Raw genomic sequence first — 15,883 nt, forward strand, 5'->3', positions numbered from 1 at the left:
GACCTGTGGTGGTGGTGCTGAGGGCTCCCTGGCAGGGTGGGCAGGCCCTGGCACAGGGTGCCCAGAGCAGCTGGGGCTGCCCCTGGATCCCTGGCAGTGCCCAAGGCCAGGCTGGACAGGGCTGGGAGCAGCTGGGACAGTGGGAGGTGTCCCTGCCATGGCAGGGGTGGCACTGGATAAGTTTAAGGTCCCTTCCAAGCCAAAGCAGTGGGTTGCTTTGGCCACAGAACAGGGCTGGAGGGAGCAGTGTCTGTGACTGGGCTCCTGTCACATCAGAGCTCTGTGAATGGCTGAATCCCCTCTGCCCAGCTCAGGATTACTCTTGGTAAATTCTGTTTTCTCATTGCTCCCTGCTCTGTTTGCAAGTCCCTTCCTTCTGCTGGCTGCCTCCTCCTGAAGTCTCCCCGCTGCAGTGACAGGGTGGCCGTGGCTCTCTGCAGGTGCCAGCGAGGTTGTGCCCTGTGAAAGCCACTGTCCCCTCCTGTGGCCTCTCTGGGATGGTGCTTGGCAGCCCTGTGCTCACCCCTGTGCCCTTCTCCCCGTGTGCAGCTGGGAGAGCGGGCGGCGTTCTGAGGGCAAGAGCCGAAGGAGGCAGGAGAGGTGCGGGCAGCGTTGGTGGGTGTCCAGCTCTGGGAGCTGAGTGCCACTGAAGGGACAGGGCCTGCAGGTGCCCTGGCTGCACTTGTTGCCTTCAGGCTGATGGGAGGTTGTAGTGAGGTGAGGGTCGGTCTCCCTTCCCAGGGAACAGCAAGGGCGAGAGGAAACGGCCTCAGGTTGTTCCAGGGGAGGTTTAGGTTCAAAGGGTTCTCAGGACCCTGAGCCCAGGACAGGGGTGGAGTCACCATCCCTGGAAGTGCTCAGAGAACAAGTGGATGTGGCACTTGGGGACATGGCTTAGTGGTGAATGTGGTGCTGGGCTGGGCTGGTGGTTGGACTGGATGAGCTTAGAGGTCTTTTCCAACCTAAAGGAGTCTGTGATTCTGGGATTTCCATATCCAAGAAACAGCATTGCCCCAACTCTGAAGTCTGGGAGTGCAGGGACCTGGCAGTGGTCAGCAGAACTGGTGGCACAGGATGCACGGGCTGGGGACACAGGCATGGCAGTGGTCTATCCCTGCTCAGGGAATGTTTTATTATGGGCATGGAGAGAGCCAAGAAGCCTGTATGGGTCAGATGCTCCCTCAGTTCATGTGTTCAGCAGCCCAGTTTGTTTTGTCCTGTCTAATGCAAAGGGCTGATCTCTTCCAGTGGCTGGGCTGCCTCCCTGGGCCCTTCTCACCAAGGACAGAGGCCAGGGAATGGAATGTGCTGCTGGCCTCCAGAGCTAAATCAGGGATGTACTGGCTCTCGATTCATTCAGAGGGCTGAGCCTGGAGGCTGGAAGGTAATAAGGAGAGATTATAGTTTCATAAAGCAGCTACACAGTGAGAAGAAGCAATTAGAATGTAAATTGGGAGCTGAAAGGCAGAAACAGAACAGCAGAACACCAGGAAGAGGAATTTGTTCTGTAATTACACTGAAGAATATACAGCTTTGACTCCCTTTAGAGTACTTGGTTCAGGTCGAGTGCTGACATATAATGCCCTTCCTACAATCTAGGCCTAAAAAACCAAAAGGAGGACTAGGCTGAACCTGAATTAAAGGATTGGAGGCATGAAGGAAAATTAAGAACCGTGATCTGTGTAGTTCACAGGCTGCCTGATAAGGAATATGAGGCTGAAATGTACAAATCTCATTAATGCCATGCTGAATGCCAGCAGATATTTGTGTATAATAAATCCCCTATTATTAGGAAATAAATAAAAGAGTTTTGGTGAGAAAATACAGATGGTTTCTCCCCCTACCCATCCCTCACCAAGACAAGGAGGGTCTGAACCATGAGCAAAGTTAGTAGGCAACATCCAGCATTTTCCTTTGCCCACCCACAGACGTTTGGAGTTGAGGACAGTGATGACATCGGCTCGAGAGCGATCGGTCTGGCAGATGCTGGAGGCAAGGTGATGTGTCACACCTGGTCACTGGTGCTCTCTGAGGCACCTCATGCTCCTCACATCTCTGCACACCTGCAAAGACCAACCTGTGGCTGCAGTGTGAGCATGGCAGCACTCCTGGGCATTGCTGGGAGTCCCACAGGCTGTCCTGGGCTGTGTCCTGTTGTGTCCTGGGTTGCTCTGAGGTGTTGTCCCAGCCTGTGCCAGTGCCCACGGGTGACTGAGCAGCCTGGGCCTGTTGATGGGCAGGTCTGCAGTGCCTGGCAGTGAAGGACAGAGCTGCTCACACTGGAGAGGAGCTCTGGAGCTCCATCACACCCCTGCTTGTCTCCCTGCTCTCCCAGGTTGCTGGCACATGTGGAGGAGAGCAGCTCTGCCCTGTCCTGTGTGTCCTGCTGCCCCCCAGAGCAGCCTGGCAGAGCTGGGGGTGCCTCAAGGCACTGCTCCAACTCGTGCTCCTCTGCTCAGAGCACAGGGCAGGGTCACTGTACTCTGTGCTGGTGTCCCCAGGCTTCAGGGGCTGCCACCTGAGCTGGCCAGTCTGCACTCCCTGTAAAATCATTGGAGAGCCAGTGACTCCAGGTGAGTTCAGGCCACGGTGGTTCTTACTCTAGGAGAGGATCTGCTTCTGCCTGGGTGAATGAGCTGCAGCCCTGAATGTAAAGGGAGCCCTAAAGGGCCACCTCAAAGAGAGGTGTGTCTGACAGGAGCCCAGAATTAGCTGTGGTGAGTCCAGCTGTGATGAGCAAGTGCCTGTTCTGTCTTCTTTGGTTCTATTTCCATCCTCCTGCTCAGCCTGGTTATCAGTCTGTCCATCTTCCTGCTTCCTCTTCCAGCCCATTTCATTGTGCACCATTCCTCCACAGCCTGTTTCACAGCACCATTTCATAATGAAACATTCTTAGAACTAGAGAATTTCCTCAGGAGGGTGGGGAGAAATTCTTGGGGCACAGGAGAGGAAAACATAGATACAATACAGACTTGTATACTCCACCTTGCTTGCATTTTCTTGTCAGATCCCATCAGACTGGCAGCTAAAAATGTTTAGCCCAGTTATATACACAGAAATGGGAGCACGAACACAAAGGATTCGGGGGCACTTGGTGTCTGCAGCCTCAGGGTGGGATGGTCTTTGGTCCACACTCCAGAAACTTTGGCTTTCTGTTTGCAGCCTGAGACATCAGTGGGAGCCCCAGAGGAGATGGGCCCTCGCTCTTCACGGGGAAGAAACCAGCCCTGAAGGTTGCAGACCCTTAAATGCAGAGGAGCTGAGCACAGCTTGAAAACCAAAGTGCTTCCCAGAGAGAACAGGGCAGCTCCCTGCAGTGCAGGGAGGGCCAGGGAGGGAACAGAAGGATCAGTGTCTGTTCCTCCTCATTTCAGAAGCAAAGGAATGGCCCAAGTTAGGATGAGCTTCCATTCCTCCTGGTGTGCAGCTTCAGCTCCTCAGGAGACATTCCTCAGGGTGTGCTGATGGCATCAACATCCCTGGTGCACAGAAAGACAGGTGGCACATTTCAGCCACATTTTGGGAAGTGATAGGGTGTGAGTCCAAAGACAGTTCCAAGGCCTCTGAGGGTGCTGTGCCAGCTCTCTGAAATCTGCCTAAAAGCCGCAGAGAGTGTGGTGGGTTGTTGTCCCCTTAGTTAAAGGAGCCCTGCATAAATGTGGAGCAGTCTTTGTGCTTTGAGCATTGTTTTGTGCATTTAACCCGTCCCTGTCTCTTGACTCACAGCTGACAATGAGAACAACGTTGCCTCCAGCCAGCCCAGGTCACCTCTCCCCGTGGTTGAAGAAAAGTGGAAACCACAGCTCCAAAGAAATAACGCCAACAACAGTACGTAGCAGCTTCTCACTTTGTCCTCACCAAACACTGTTTGATTTCATCCTTAATTCATGTCCTGCCTGGCAGAGCACAGCACCCCTTCCCACTACAGGGGTGCAACAAAGAAAGGGTGGTTGGAAAGGTTTGTGAGGAGGATGCATTTGGTAACTCCTGGAATAAGGTAACTTCTGATCCAAGATCAGACTTCCTGGCCTGGAGTTAAAAAACGAATCCACTAAAAACCTAATTGTGGTGTGACACAGGCACAGGGTGCCCAGAGCAGCTGGGGCTGCCCCTGGATCCCTGGCAGTGCCCAAGGCCAGGCTGGACAGGGCTTGGAGCAGCCTGGGATAGTGGGAGGTGTCCCTGCCATGGCTGGGGTGGCACTGGATGGGTTTTAATGTCCCTTCCAGCCCAAAAAAGTCTGGGATTCTGTGATTTGATGTCCATCTTTCCATCTGGGCTGAGCTGGAGCTGTGACTATCACCACACCAGGGACAGGACACAGATCTGCTCCCTGCTGAGCAAAAGCAGGGCCTGTCTCTGCGTTCATAACAGTTCCTCTGTCCAGAAACCTTGGGGGAACAAATCCAAGGCTGGAGTTGGCTCTTCCATCATCTGGGCACGTTCCAGCTCTTTGGGGGTCTCTGAGCATTGTTTTGTGCTTGCCCCCGCTCTCCCCTGCTGCCGTGATGCTGATCTGGCCCTTTCTGATCCCGCTCGTGTCTCCCTGCAGCGTCGGCGAGCGGCTCGGTGGGGAACAGCGCGATCCCGGAGAAGGAGCGGCAGAACATCGCCGAGAGGCTGCTGCGGGTGATGTGCACCGACCTCGGGGCGCTCAGCGTGCTCAGCGGCAAGGAGTTCATCAAGCTGGCACAGACACTGGTGGATAGCGGGGCTCGCTACGGTGCCTTCTCCGTCACCGAGATCCTGGGCAACTTCAACACCCTGGCTCTGAAGCACCTGCCTCGGATGTACAACCAGGTGAAGGTGAAGGTCACCTGCGCCCTGGGCAGCAACGCCTGCCTCGGCATCGGGGTCACCTGCCACTCGCAGAGCGTGGGCCCCGACTCCTGCTACATCCTCACCGCCTACCAGGTGGAAGGCAACCACATCAAGAGCTACGTCCTGGGCATCAAGGGCATAGACATTCGAGACAACGGTGATTTTATCCACCACTGGGTGCAGAACGTGCTGTCGGAGTTTGTGATGTCAGAGATCAGGACGGTGTACGTGACAGACTGCAAGGTCAACTCGTCGGCGTTCTCCAAGGCGGGCATGTGCCTGCGCTGCTCGGCCTGTGCCTTGAACTCGGTGGTGCAGAGCGTGCTCAACAAGAGAACACTACAGGCTCGCAACATGCACGAGGTGATCGAGCTCCTGAATGTCTGTGAAGACCTGGCAGGGTCCACCGGCCTCTCGAAGGAGACCTTTGGCTCCCTAGAGGAGACCTCCCCACCGCCCTGCTGGAACTCGGTCACCGACTCCCTGCTGCTCGTCCACGAGCGCTACGAGCAGATCTGCGAGTTCTACAGCAGGGCCAAGAAGATGAACCTCATCCAAAACCTGAACAAACACCTGCTCAGCAACCTGGCAGCCATCCTGGCGCCGGTGAAACAGGCCGTGATCGAGCTGAGCAACGAGAGCCGGCCCACGCTGCAGCTGGTGCTGCCCACCTACGTCAAACTGGAGAAACTCTTCACTTCCAAAGCCAACGATGCTGGCGTGGTCAGCAAACTCTGTCACCTCTTCTTGGAGGCGCTGAAGGAGAACTTCAAAGTTCACTCAGCACACAAGGTAGCCATGATCTTGGACCCTCAGCAGAAGCTGCGGCCCGTCCCGCCCTACCAGCACGAAGAGATCATCGGCAAGGTCTGTGAGCTGATCAATGAGGTGAAAGAGTCCTGGGCAGAAGAAACAGAATTTGAACCTTCAACCAAGAAGCCTCGTGCAGCAGGGGAGGCCACAGCAGCTCAGGAAGAAGATTGGTTCGGGAAAAATGAAGTCTATGATTATTTGCAAGAACCTCTCTTCCAGGCCACCCCTGACCTGTTTCAGTACTGGTCGTGTGTTACCCAAAAGCATACAAAACTAGCCAAGCTGGCCTTTTGGCTCTTAGCAGTGCCTGCTGTGGGTGCCAGGAGCGAATGTGTAAATATGTGTGAGCAGGCGCTCTTGATCAAAAGGAGGCGGCTACTCAGTCCAGAAGACATGAACAAACTCATGTTTTTGAAGTCCAACATGCTTTAAGACTGTCTTTTAATTAAAACAAAACTTTAAAACACTGTTCCAAACAAAGAAAAAGAAATTTAAGTTCTAAACACTGTGGACCTCATTATGAATGCCCCTGGAAACCAAGTGCTTTTTTATATATATATAAAAATATAAATATATATAAAATTAAGTTTGAAAGGAAAGCTGAGCACGGGAGAGAGACAGCCCTCTGCCAGGAACGTGCTCCTTTCCATAGATAGTGTGTGGACTTGACAGACTTTCTAATGTTTTCAAGTGGGCAGACGAATGGGAGGCTGATGTTCTAAAGTCTTCAGGCAGCTGAGATCTAAAGTGACTTGAAGTTTCTTTTGTTTCTCCTCCACCCCACCTTTCCTCTTGTCCCCTGGGCCATCTTGCCATGGATAATCAGACTCCATTGACCAGACCAGTTCTGCGCTGGACTTTGCTCCTTTGAATAACTGTACACCTTGAGGGCACTTGGCTGCAGCCTTCTAGGCACAGTGCAGGAATCAGAGCAGCTGTGTTCCACCAACACCGCTATCTTTAGAAATCAGGAAGGGAGGCTTTAAGGTTTTTGATCTTTAATTTTATTTTTAACCTTTCCATATCCTTTTTTTTTTCCAAAAACCAAAAGTTACTCCTTTGTCTGTACTCCCAGTTTTGAGTTTGACATGGCAGCAAGTGATTATAAGTTTGATTTCAAACTAAGAGAAGTGGTTCATGGCAGAAACTGTCAGTAGTTGTTACATTTCTTGGCTTTATTTTTTTTTTTTTACTGCAGAACTTCTTTTCTGAACTCCCGGTGTTAATTATCTTTTCTGTGAATTTTGTGCATCAGGTGATCTCCAACTCGTTCTAGAGTAGCCCATTTGCAGTGGGAACCACAGCAGTTGTTTATGTGGCAAAGCCTAGAAACCAGGAAAAGCAAATGGTGACAGCACAGGTGGCTGTGGGCCGCCAGTGAGCTTGCCAGGTCTGCCAGAGAACCCTTGTACCTAAAGTTTTTTGTTAAAAAGTGTCTCGGTGACACTCAAACCACCCTTCCCAAGGCCAAGGACAAACCAAGGTGTATGATTTTTCAGAGGAACAAAGCTCACCAATTTTGTCAAACTGGGGTTTGAAGGAAGCTTAGAGAAGTGCATGGGCTCAAAGATCCTTCTGAATGTAAGTGCTCCTGATTGAGTGCAAAGAATATCTTCCCATTTTTGTTTGGAATGGTTTCCTCTAGTGGCACGAATGTCTTTTTGATACCTACAGTGCATTACACTACTTGTTCTGTTGCTGACCTGTTCTGGCCAGGAAGGCCACGGGCCCCAAAACGTCCACACGTAACTGGCTCACCCCAAATGCAATTGGAGATCCCCATAACCCCAAACCACCTCGGTCACTCTGCTGTCCCCAAGGCCAGGGCTCCTGCAGCCACAGCTCCTGGGCTGCTGGACAGGCTCTGCTGGGTTTGGTGCCTCTTGGACAAGTCCCAATCTCTGGTGCCAAACTCTGCATTTTTCACCGCTGGGACTTGTCTCCCAGAGGAAAACTGAAGCAAATTCTTGTTTGTTCAGCAGTCTGTCCTGCTTCCAGGAGCTCTGGAGCTGCAGTCCCGTGCCGTGGGAGGGTCGGGAGGAGGGACTGGCCCTGCTGGGAGCAGGCTGGAGCCCTTCAGCAGCACGGGGAGTTTGCTGCTGGCTGGCAGTGCGGGGCCCTCTCTGAAGTGCTGCTGTTGACCAGATGTTAAACCAGATGTTAAACCAGATGTTAAACCAGGATCCCACCTGCTCAGCTCTGGCTGTAAGAGAAGTTGCAAGTTCCAAGACATGAGAAGTAGCAAACCCAATCTCTCAGGCTTCGTGTGCAGATGCCTTGAACCTCACGGGCACTCCCTGACACCTGCACTGCCACAGGACTCAGGGGCACAGTTTGCACGCTGGACCTTTCCCCACACCAGGCTCAAGAGGACAGGCCTTGGCACCAGCTGTCCTGCCCTTTCCAGCCCTTTCAGCCTTCCATTGCCTTGAGGCTGGTGTTTGGGTTGACCTCTCAGCACTGTTACTGCCATCAGGCCAAAACCATTGTCTCCTAAAATGTTAAATTTTTGCCTAAAGCACACAGCCTGCCACATGAACGGGAGCTGCCAAGGCAGAGGCTCTTGGACTGCTGGCTTATCTGGCAGTGGCTGATGGAGGGGCTGCTTGTAGGTCCAGCTTTCCTTCTTGCTGGTTTTGTTTTCTCCTGTACAAACCCCATCACACCCAGACTAAAATGAACCCTGAGTGAGTGAGACGTGTGCCAGGCCCACGGACAGCAGGAAAACTTGACTGGTGCCCAAACAGAGGGTACCACACGGCTCAGCTGATGGCACAGGGATCAGCATTGGCAGCTCCTTCTCCTAACAGCACATTACACTTTTTGTGTGGTTCACCTGAGACCCTGAGAGCTCTTTGATGCTCAGGGGAACATGCAAAGCCCTTGCCTTCCTTTGGAAAGACAGCTCCAGCCCCCAGCCCTCCTTTGCTAGATGATTTCTGTGGAATTTGCCAACTTGGGCTCATGTTGTCTGTGTGAAGCATCGAGGGTGGGAAGTGGGCAAGACAGAGTTAGCACAGCTGTAAATCCCTGGAATTGAGAAAGGGACAAACTGCAGGGATTTGTGGCCAGCAGTGGGCAGGACTGGTGCAGACTGAGGGCATGCAGGCAGGAAGGCCACAGCCATCCCTACCTCCCGTCCCACCTCCCCTTTCCCTTCTCACACTGTGGGCTTGGCACCAGAGCTGAGGTTTTCTTGTGGTGCTGACCAAAGAGAGGGATGGACTGGCCCTCTCCCCCATCCCAAAAACTGCCCCTCTGAGGCCACTTTGGTTGTAGTTGCACTAATGATGGGTGTTAAACGGTGATGTCGGGTGGATGAGATTCTGCCAAAGACTTAAAAGCTCAGCAGCTGGAAAAGCAAGAGAAAACCTGAAGGCCTAAAATGGAGCATTCTCAGAGGTGGTGAGGAGAGGGGCTGCTTGGGGAGCCCCTTCTCCAGAGACTCAGTGGAGGAAGGTGCAGCTTTTCCAGACTCTTGCATGAGGAGTTTTGTGCTGGGTCTGCTCCAGGCTCTCTCTGGGTCACTTAGGCCTCAGGAAAAGCAGAGAAGCACATCTGTAGCACATGAATTTACCTTAAATGCCAAGCTTTTATTCCTCTTCCTACTTCCTTCTTCAAGGCTTGAATTCACATTCTAGGGAGCAAAACTACTTCACCAAGGTCTGAAATTTGGAAGCTCTTATTTGCCAGGTTGCTCCAGCCCGAGCTGCTCTGTTCCTGCTCCGTGGTGCCTCGGGGGTGCAGAACCTCGGGGTGTTGTAAGGAGCTCTGCTGGTCCTGGCGTGGGACACTGCCCTGAGAGGCTCCGAGTTTGGCCAGGGCTGTCGTGAGGTTCTGCTCCCTTTGAGCTGGGAGGAGAGGTCCTCAGAACTGGGGTCATCCTCTGCTGGGTCATGTTGGGAATTTGCCTTCTGCTTGTTAGTTTCCTTTAATCTCCCTTGTGAAATGTGTCGGGATGCAGGAATGGTGTGTGGCCTCCAGGCACCCACCTGGAACTGCTGCTGACTGTGCCTGACCTCGCAGACTTCTCTTCCTGCCTTCACAGGGAGCTCTGGGAGCGTTCTGACCTTTAGGTGGGGAGCAAGCACCACCAGGTGAACTCAGAGAGAGAGAGGAGCCTGTCTGAACATCCTTGTTTCTGAAGAGCATTGCACAGAGGCAGAACTTTTCAGGAGGTCGTTCCTGTGTGGGTGCAGCAGCCAGGTCAGGAAGGATTTGTCTCCTGTGTCTCTCAGTGAGCAGTGGCTGTGTTTGACTTGCACCTGGGTGGAGTTGAGGTGGAGGTGAACTTGCTGTCCAAGCTCTCTGTCTGTGCTAAGGAAGCTGCTTTGGCTGAGTTTGAACTGGTGCAATCTGCAGAACTTTCTGTGAAAGCCGACTGAGGGCTCAGGTTTTGTCTAACTCAGTTGTTTGTTCATTGCTGGTTAAGCCAGTTTAACTTTGAGCTGAACTGCTCTAAGCATCCACACAAACCACCTGCACTGGTTTATCTGTGCTTGCTGGGCAGAGGTGATGCCCAGCAGCAACTCAGGGAGTCATGGCCCTTATGTGAATTTTGCAAATGAATTTGCAGCAGATGCTCTCAGAACTTGGGAATGACTGAAAATGGTGGGGAGACACTTCTGGAAATGACTTGGGCTCTGAATGGTGGCATTGGAGTGTTCAGTGAGATGGCTCAGGTGGGTGGGTGCTTTTTTCTCCAAGTGTCTGCAATAACCCAGGAGATTTAGCATGGGAAGGAATTAACAGAAATGTTTGTGTTGGGTGCTGAGTCTGCTCAGAGGAGCCAGTTCCACTGTGGCCATGGTGAGTTCCCTGCTGCTCCCACCGTGCCCTGGGTGTTTCTAGGCAGCACCACGTTACTGATGAATCAAAAGACACTGAAAGAGCAGCCAGGGAGGTGCTGCAAGGCTTGGCTGCTGCTTTGTGCTGAGGAAAGGCTTGGATCTCTGTTTGCACCTCCTGGCCGAGGGAGAGGCAGGAGCTCCTGTGAGCATTCACACAGGAAGGGACAAGCTGCTCCCTAGGGACTAATTAGGAGTCATGGGAGAAAAATAAAAAAGATACTAAAGGCAGATTCTGGGAAGCCTCTTCAGGCAGGAGACCTCTGTTCCTCTGTGAGGGAGTGTTTTGAGTCATGGAAGACAAGGCTGCAGAGTGGAGCTCACTCCATGAGACATGAGGCTGGACCTTGCCAAGAGAAAAGGACCTGGGTGTAGGGGTGGGACGTGCCAGGCTCCTGCCCAGACCCCTCCTGGAGGTTTCACAGAGCCTTTTTCTCCCACTCAGCAGCAGCACCAAGCCCTTGCCAGCTCTCAGTGCTCCATCACTTGGTTCCACCAAGGAGGGAGGTGTCAGAGGAGAAGCCACCAGTGGAGGAGCAAATGTGCTGTCAGATGAGTGAGGGACAGTGTTCAATGTCTTGCTGCTTCTGGAGCTTTTCCTGTGCTACAGCAGGATCTCAGATCTGTGGGATCCCTTGGGAATGCCCAGGACCGTGAGCTGAGCCCCTGCCCCGTGTCAGACCCGACGCTGTCGCTCTGTAGCAATAAGAACTCCCTGTTCCCTGTGTGGGACCTGTCCCCTCACCACTGTCACCTCCTGGGGCTCCTGGAAGTGTCCCTGAGCAAACCCTGGGGCCCAGCTGGGCTGTGTGTGGGACAGGCCTGGGGAATTCTGCTGATGCTAGGCCAGAAATGGTGAACCAATGACAGTGGGTTGCCCTGAAATTTAATCTTATCTATTGAATGTTTGGGGGTTGCTGTTTAATTTCGGGTTTAGTTTGGCTGCTCAGCTGAGGACTTGTTCCTGTTAGGAGTCCTTTATTTGTAACGCAACAGGAGTTTTGCTCACATAGATGATGGTGTTTTCATAGACCCTGAGGGGTTCCTCATCTGTAGCAGCTGGGTTGGAACTTTTGGCTCCTGAAACAAGGAATGATGACTGGCAGGATCTTCTGTAGCATCTCCGACAGTGGGACCCAGATGAGCAGCTCAGCCTTAATGATGGGAATATTATAGGGTGGAGTTGATGAGCACAGGCACGTCCAACCCTTGCTTTTTACAACCAAAGTTCCTTAAAAAGACACTTCCAGCCTCACTGGGCTTGAATCCTTGTTCTCACCTCCTGGGGGTTCTCGTGGCAGTCCCTGCTGTGGCTGTGGATAGGCTGGGATTGTATTTTCGAGTGGGCTGGGGGCTGGGAGAGAGGGTGACCTTCCCCCCAAGGAAGGAGACGTGTTCCAAAAGGAGCAACAGCTTTAGGAGCCGTTTTCCATGGTCCCTTGAAACTCACTGGTACTTTAATTCTCCTTTTTTTTCACTCTTGGAAGGAAGGCTGGTGGTGGGTGACGTGCCCAGTGGTGACAGGTGACAGCCCAGGCTGTCAGTGGGGGGAACACTCTGCCCAGGCCGTGAGGATTGTGGTCCACGCCGTAGCCAGTGTCATGGTGACAAGCAAACACCAGGAGCTCCTTGTTGCAGCCAGTCTGAAAAGAGAAGCTGTTCCTCGCTCGTACGTTCCATTTCCCAAACCTCCTCCTGGGAGCTGAATTCTTGTTTCATCAAGCAAAGGATTTAATGTTCTCCTGGCCCTCCTGGCCCTCCCTGCCCTCAGTAACTCGTGTGCATTTCCTTCCTTTCTGTAGATGCAGATGTTCTAGGCAATACCACAGAGCACCCGCGCTGCGAGTGCCACCATGTCATCTTAAAAAATACAAAAAAAATATACAAAAAATATACAAAAAATATCTTTTTTAGGCCAGAGTTTTCTACAGGTATTAATGAATATTTTTCTTAATCCTTATAAGTTTTATGTGTTTAATATTTCTTAATACCGGTAGCATTAATTTATACTTTTGTAGCAACACAATATTTTTATAAACCGCCACCGCTGGCTTTGTCTTCATAACGGGAAACGTGCGGGCAGCTGGCCCCGCGCTGTACCATGTACTGTATTTAAAAGGTTATCTAATGTCACACTTGCTGTGTTAATAAACAAAACAAAACCTGTTTGAAGTCTCATGTATTGTTGGTGTGGATCAAATGACTCACTAGAGAGCAATATTGCACGGGGTTGAGTTGCTGATTTTCATTGTGATATGCGAACACTTGAGGCCAACTCAAGTTCTGAGGTTTTTGGGTTTTGTTTTTTTTTTTTGTTTTGTTTTGTTTTAGGATTTTGTTTTGGTTTTGTTTTGGGTTTTTTTTTCAGCTAAATGAATTCAGTGCTGTTTGAAACTTAGACTGACGTCAAATGAAAAGGATTATTAAAGAAAAAAAAATATCAAGGTGTTTAAATGTTGCTGTTTTTACAAGTCTGTTGCTGTCTGAATGGAAATATTCCACGAGAGAGGAGGAATAGTTCCACTTAGCTTCCAAAGGGGCCGAGCACTCCAGGCCAGAGCTCGGTTATTTGGAAATACCTTAGAGACGTGTTTCTGCAACATTCTTTTCAGAATTGATGCCAAGGCAGAAGACAAACTGTAACTGTAAGAAAGCATCCGTTGCTTGAGGATTTTCATGTCAGTGTTGTATTTATGGTTTTACAATAAAACAACCTTTAGGGAAAAAAAAAATGTGTCTGGGGTTTTCTATATTTTTCTGTATTTTCTGTATTTGTGACCTCGTGACTGGGACACTCCCAGTGCTGCTGTGCTGTTGGGAGGGGGGAAAACGCCCATGGGAATGCCCTGGATCTCAGCTGTGGTGTCTGATGGATCCCACAGAATCGTGGAATGGTTTGGAGGGGACATCCAGTGCCACCCCAGCCATGGCAGGGACACCTCCCACTGTCCCAGGTGCTCCCAGGACCTCCCCACCCTGCCAGGAACAATTCCTGCCCAAAATCCCATCCAGCCCTGCCCTCTGGCAGTTCACAGCCGCATGAGCTCCCCATCCCGGGGGCACTCAGAGCATTTCCCGGAGTATCCCGTGTCCCACACTCCCCTGCCAGGGCCAGCAGCTGCTCCCGTCTCTCTGGAGAAGTTTTTGTGCAGCAAAAAGCCCCGAGCCCCTCGGTTTGGGGGGCTCAGCCCCAGCAGGAGGCTCAGCCCAGCTCGGGGTGTCGGTGCTGGGCAGTGCCAGCTGTGCCCAGAGGTGCCAGCTGTGCCCAGAGGTGCCAGCTGTGCCCAGAGGTGCCAGCTGCAGCTGCACATCCCGCTGGGATCGCTCTCGACCAGGGGAGCAGCTCCGGGCTCGGTGCAATTCATGCAGAGGAACATTTTCCATCCTCCCCCGGGCTGCCCATCCCGGGATCAGGAGCCTCGGGAAGGGCTCTCCGTGCTCGGCCCCTCCTGGGAGGGCAGCGCCGCCTCCCCCGTGGGGAACACACGGGAAAATCCGCTAAAAACAGACCCGAGGGGTTCCCTCCTCCCCAGGGGAACATCGGAGGCACGGCTGGAACAGGGATGCTCCGGAGGAGGGATTTAACCACGAGATGGCACCAGGCTGCTGCCGGAGCCGGGCGGGGACAGAGGGGACAGAGGGGACAGCGGGACAGAGGGGATGGAAGGGACAGAAGGGATGGCAGGGACAGAAGGGATAGAAGGGACAGAGGGGACAGAGGGGACAGAGGGGATGGCAGGGACAGAGGGGATGGCAGGGACAGAAGGGATAGAAGGGACAGAAGGGATAGAAGGGACAGAGGGGACAGAGGGGACAGAGGGGATGGCAGGGACAGAAGGGATAGAAGGGTCAGAGGGGACGAGGCAAAGGGAATCCCCAGCTCCAGGCTGGATTGCTTTTCTCCATTGCTGGGGCTGATCCCTGGTGCTCCCTGGAGGAAGCTGAGGTTTACCCCACTGGGATCCACCTCTCCCTCCCCGGCCCCAGGGCAGCCCCACGTTAGCTGAGCCCTGACTGGATCAAACAGGGCCAGGCTGCAGCCATGGGACTGCACAGCTCTGCCCCAGCCAGCTGTGCTCCTGCCACATCTGGATGGCTCCACAGCCTAACCCCGATCAGTGCTCCCCCTCGGGGGCACAAGAGCTCCTGGCAGCTGTTCACAGGTTGGACACCAAGGCAAAGGCCAGGTTCGCCCTTCCATGCCTCGGGTGATGCACATCTGCATTCAGAGCTCGTTCCTTGAGAGCTCTGATTGTTACAGGGGCTGCTGCCACTTGAAGCTCGGGTAGTGACAAATGGGGGACGCTAAACTTTGGGAGCCAAGCTCAGCACACATTCTCCAGATGCTGATAACAAGTGACACAGTGTGGGCTCTCCCTCCCAAAACCACTTTCCTTGATTGGAGTGGTCTGGGCCAAGAAAAGGAACCCCTGGAAACCTTCCCAGCCTTCAAGCCTGGGAAGGATTATTTCTGATGTGTGGCAGAAATGAGCTGTTGTACGCCAGTACCTGGAGATCTCTCCTTTCCCAGAACCCTGGTGTCCCTCAGCCTTTCTGGGAGGCTCTCCCACATCTGCTGCAGGCATGGGGCAGTGGAGGCACCAGGATCCACCTCCCCCTGCCCCAGTGACAGGTGATTTACTCTGAAGCATCAGCGTTTTCTTCTGTCTCTGACCCATGTCTCCACCTGAGCTGAGTTTCAGGACAAAAGGGGAAGGCAGGGAAAGAGTTTCTGCCTGTGGGGGTGGTGTGGGCTCATCAGGAGCAGCTCTGGATAGGTCAGAGCAGAGCCCTTGTAGCCTGGGGGGTCCCAGCCATGTGTGCCAGGAGCAGCTCTTATTAATTTATTATAATTTTACTCTAGGGAGGTCCCACCTCTAGAGCTTTTCTTCATAAAGGAGCCTGGAGCTCTTCTGCCTTGCAGATTGGAAGTGAGCAGTGCCTATGGCCAAATCCTTGCTGGGCTGCCCAAAAAACTCACCCAGAACTCCTGAGTGCTGCTTTTGCCTCCAGCCTCTGCACCCTGGAGCCACCAGAGCCACAGGAGAGGCTGGTCTTTGCTCTGGCTTGTGCATCAAATCTGATGTCTCTCCACTTGGGAGGGCAGTACTCTGCCCTAGGATATACTGAGAAATGTTGCAGGTGAGTATCAGAGCACTAAGAGCCACAAGTTTTCCTCATTTTAATTTTTATTTATCATTTCCCCATTTAATTAGTTTATTTCTTTTATGGAAAACAAATAGCAATGGCAGCAAGAATAGCACAGGGGACTTAGAGAGCCCCAGGGCCACTGGGCAGTTCCAGCTCTTGCTGGGAACGCAGAGCCTGTGAACCCCTGCAGGAGAAGCTTTGCAAACCTCTCTGTGTCTGTCAGGCCCACAGCAGAGTCTGCACATGGCACA

At 52.7% G+C, this 15,883-nt stretch overlaps 1 protein-coding gene across 19 annotated transcripts in view; it reads left to right on the forward strand.

Moving 5' to 3' along the window:
• Nucleotides 1–13,213, forward strand: part of ZNF618 (zinc finger protein 618) — a 117,800-nt gene extending 104,587 nt beyond the window's left edge. For all 19 annotated transcript variants that reach the window (XM_088065724.1, XM_088065728.1, XM_088065736.1 and 16 more), the window contains 2 exons: nucleotides 3,727–3,828; nucleotides 4,553–13,213. In XM_088065724.1, coding sequence (XP_087921850.1) covers nucleotides 3,727–3,828; nucleotides 4,553–6,066 — 1,616 coding nt within the window. In that variant the 3' untranslated portion in view covers nucleotides 6,067–13,213. The remainder of the gene's footprint in view (nucleotides 1–3,726; nucleotides 3,829–4,552) is intronic.
• The last annotated feature ends 2,670 nt before the right edge of the window (nucleotides 13,214–15,883 follow it).

Source organism: Pseudopodoces humilis, chromosome 22, assembly GCF_049639895.1.
Source record: "Pseudopodoces humilis isolate 2021_Gansu_Grassland_sample_001 chromosome 22, ASM4963989v1, whole genome shotgun sequence".
Lineage (NCBI taxonomy): Eukaryota > Metazoa > Chordata > Aves > Passeriformes > Paridae > Pseudopodoces > Pseudopodoces humilis.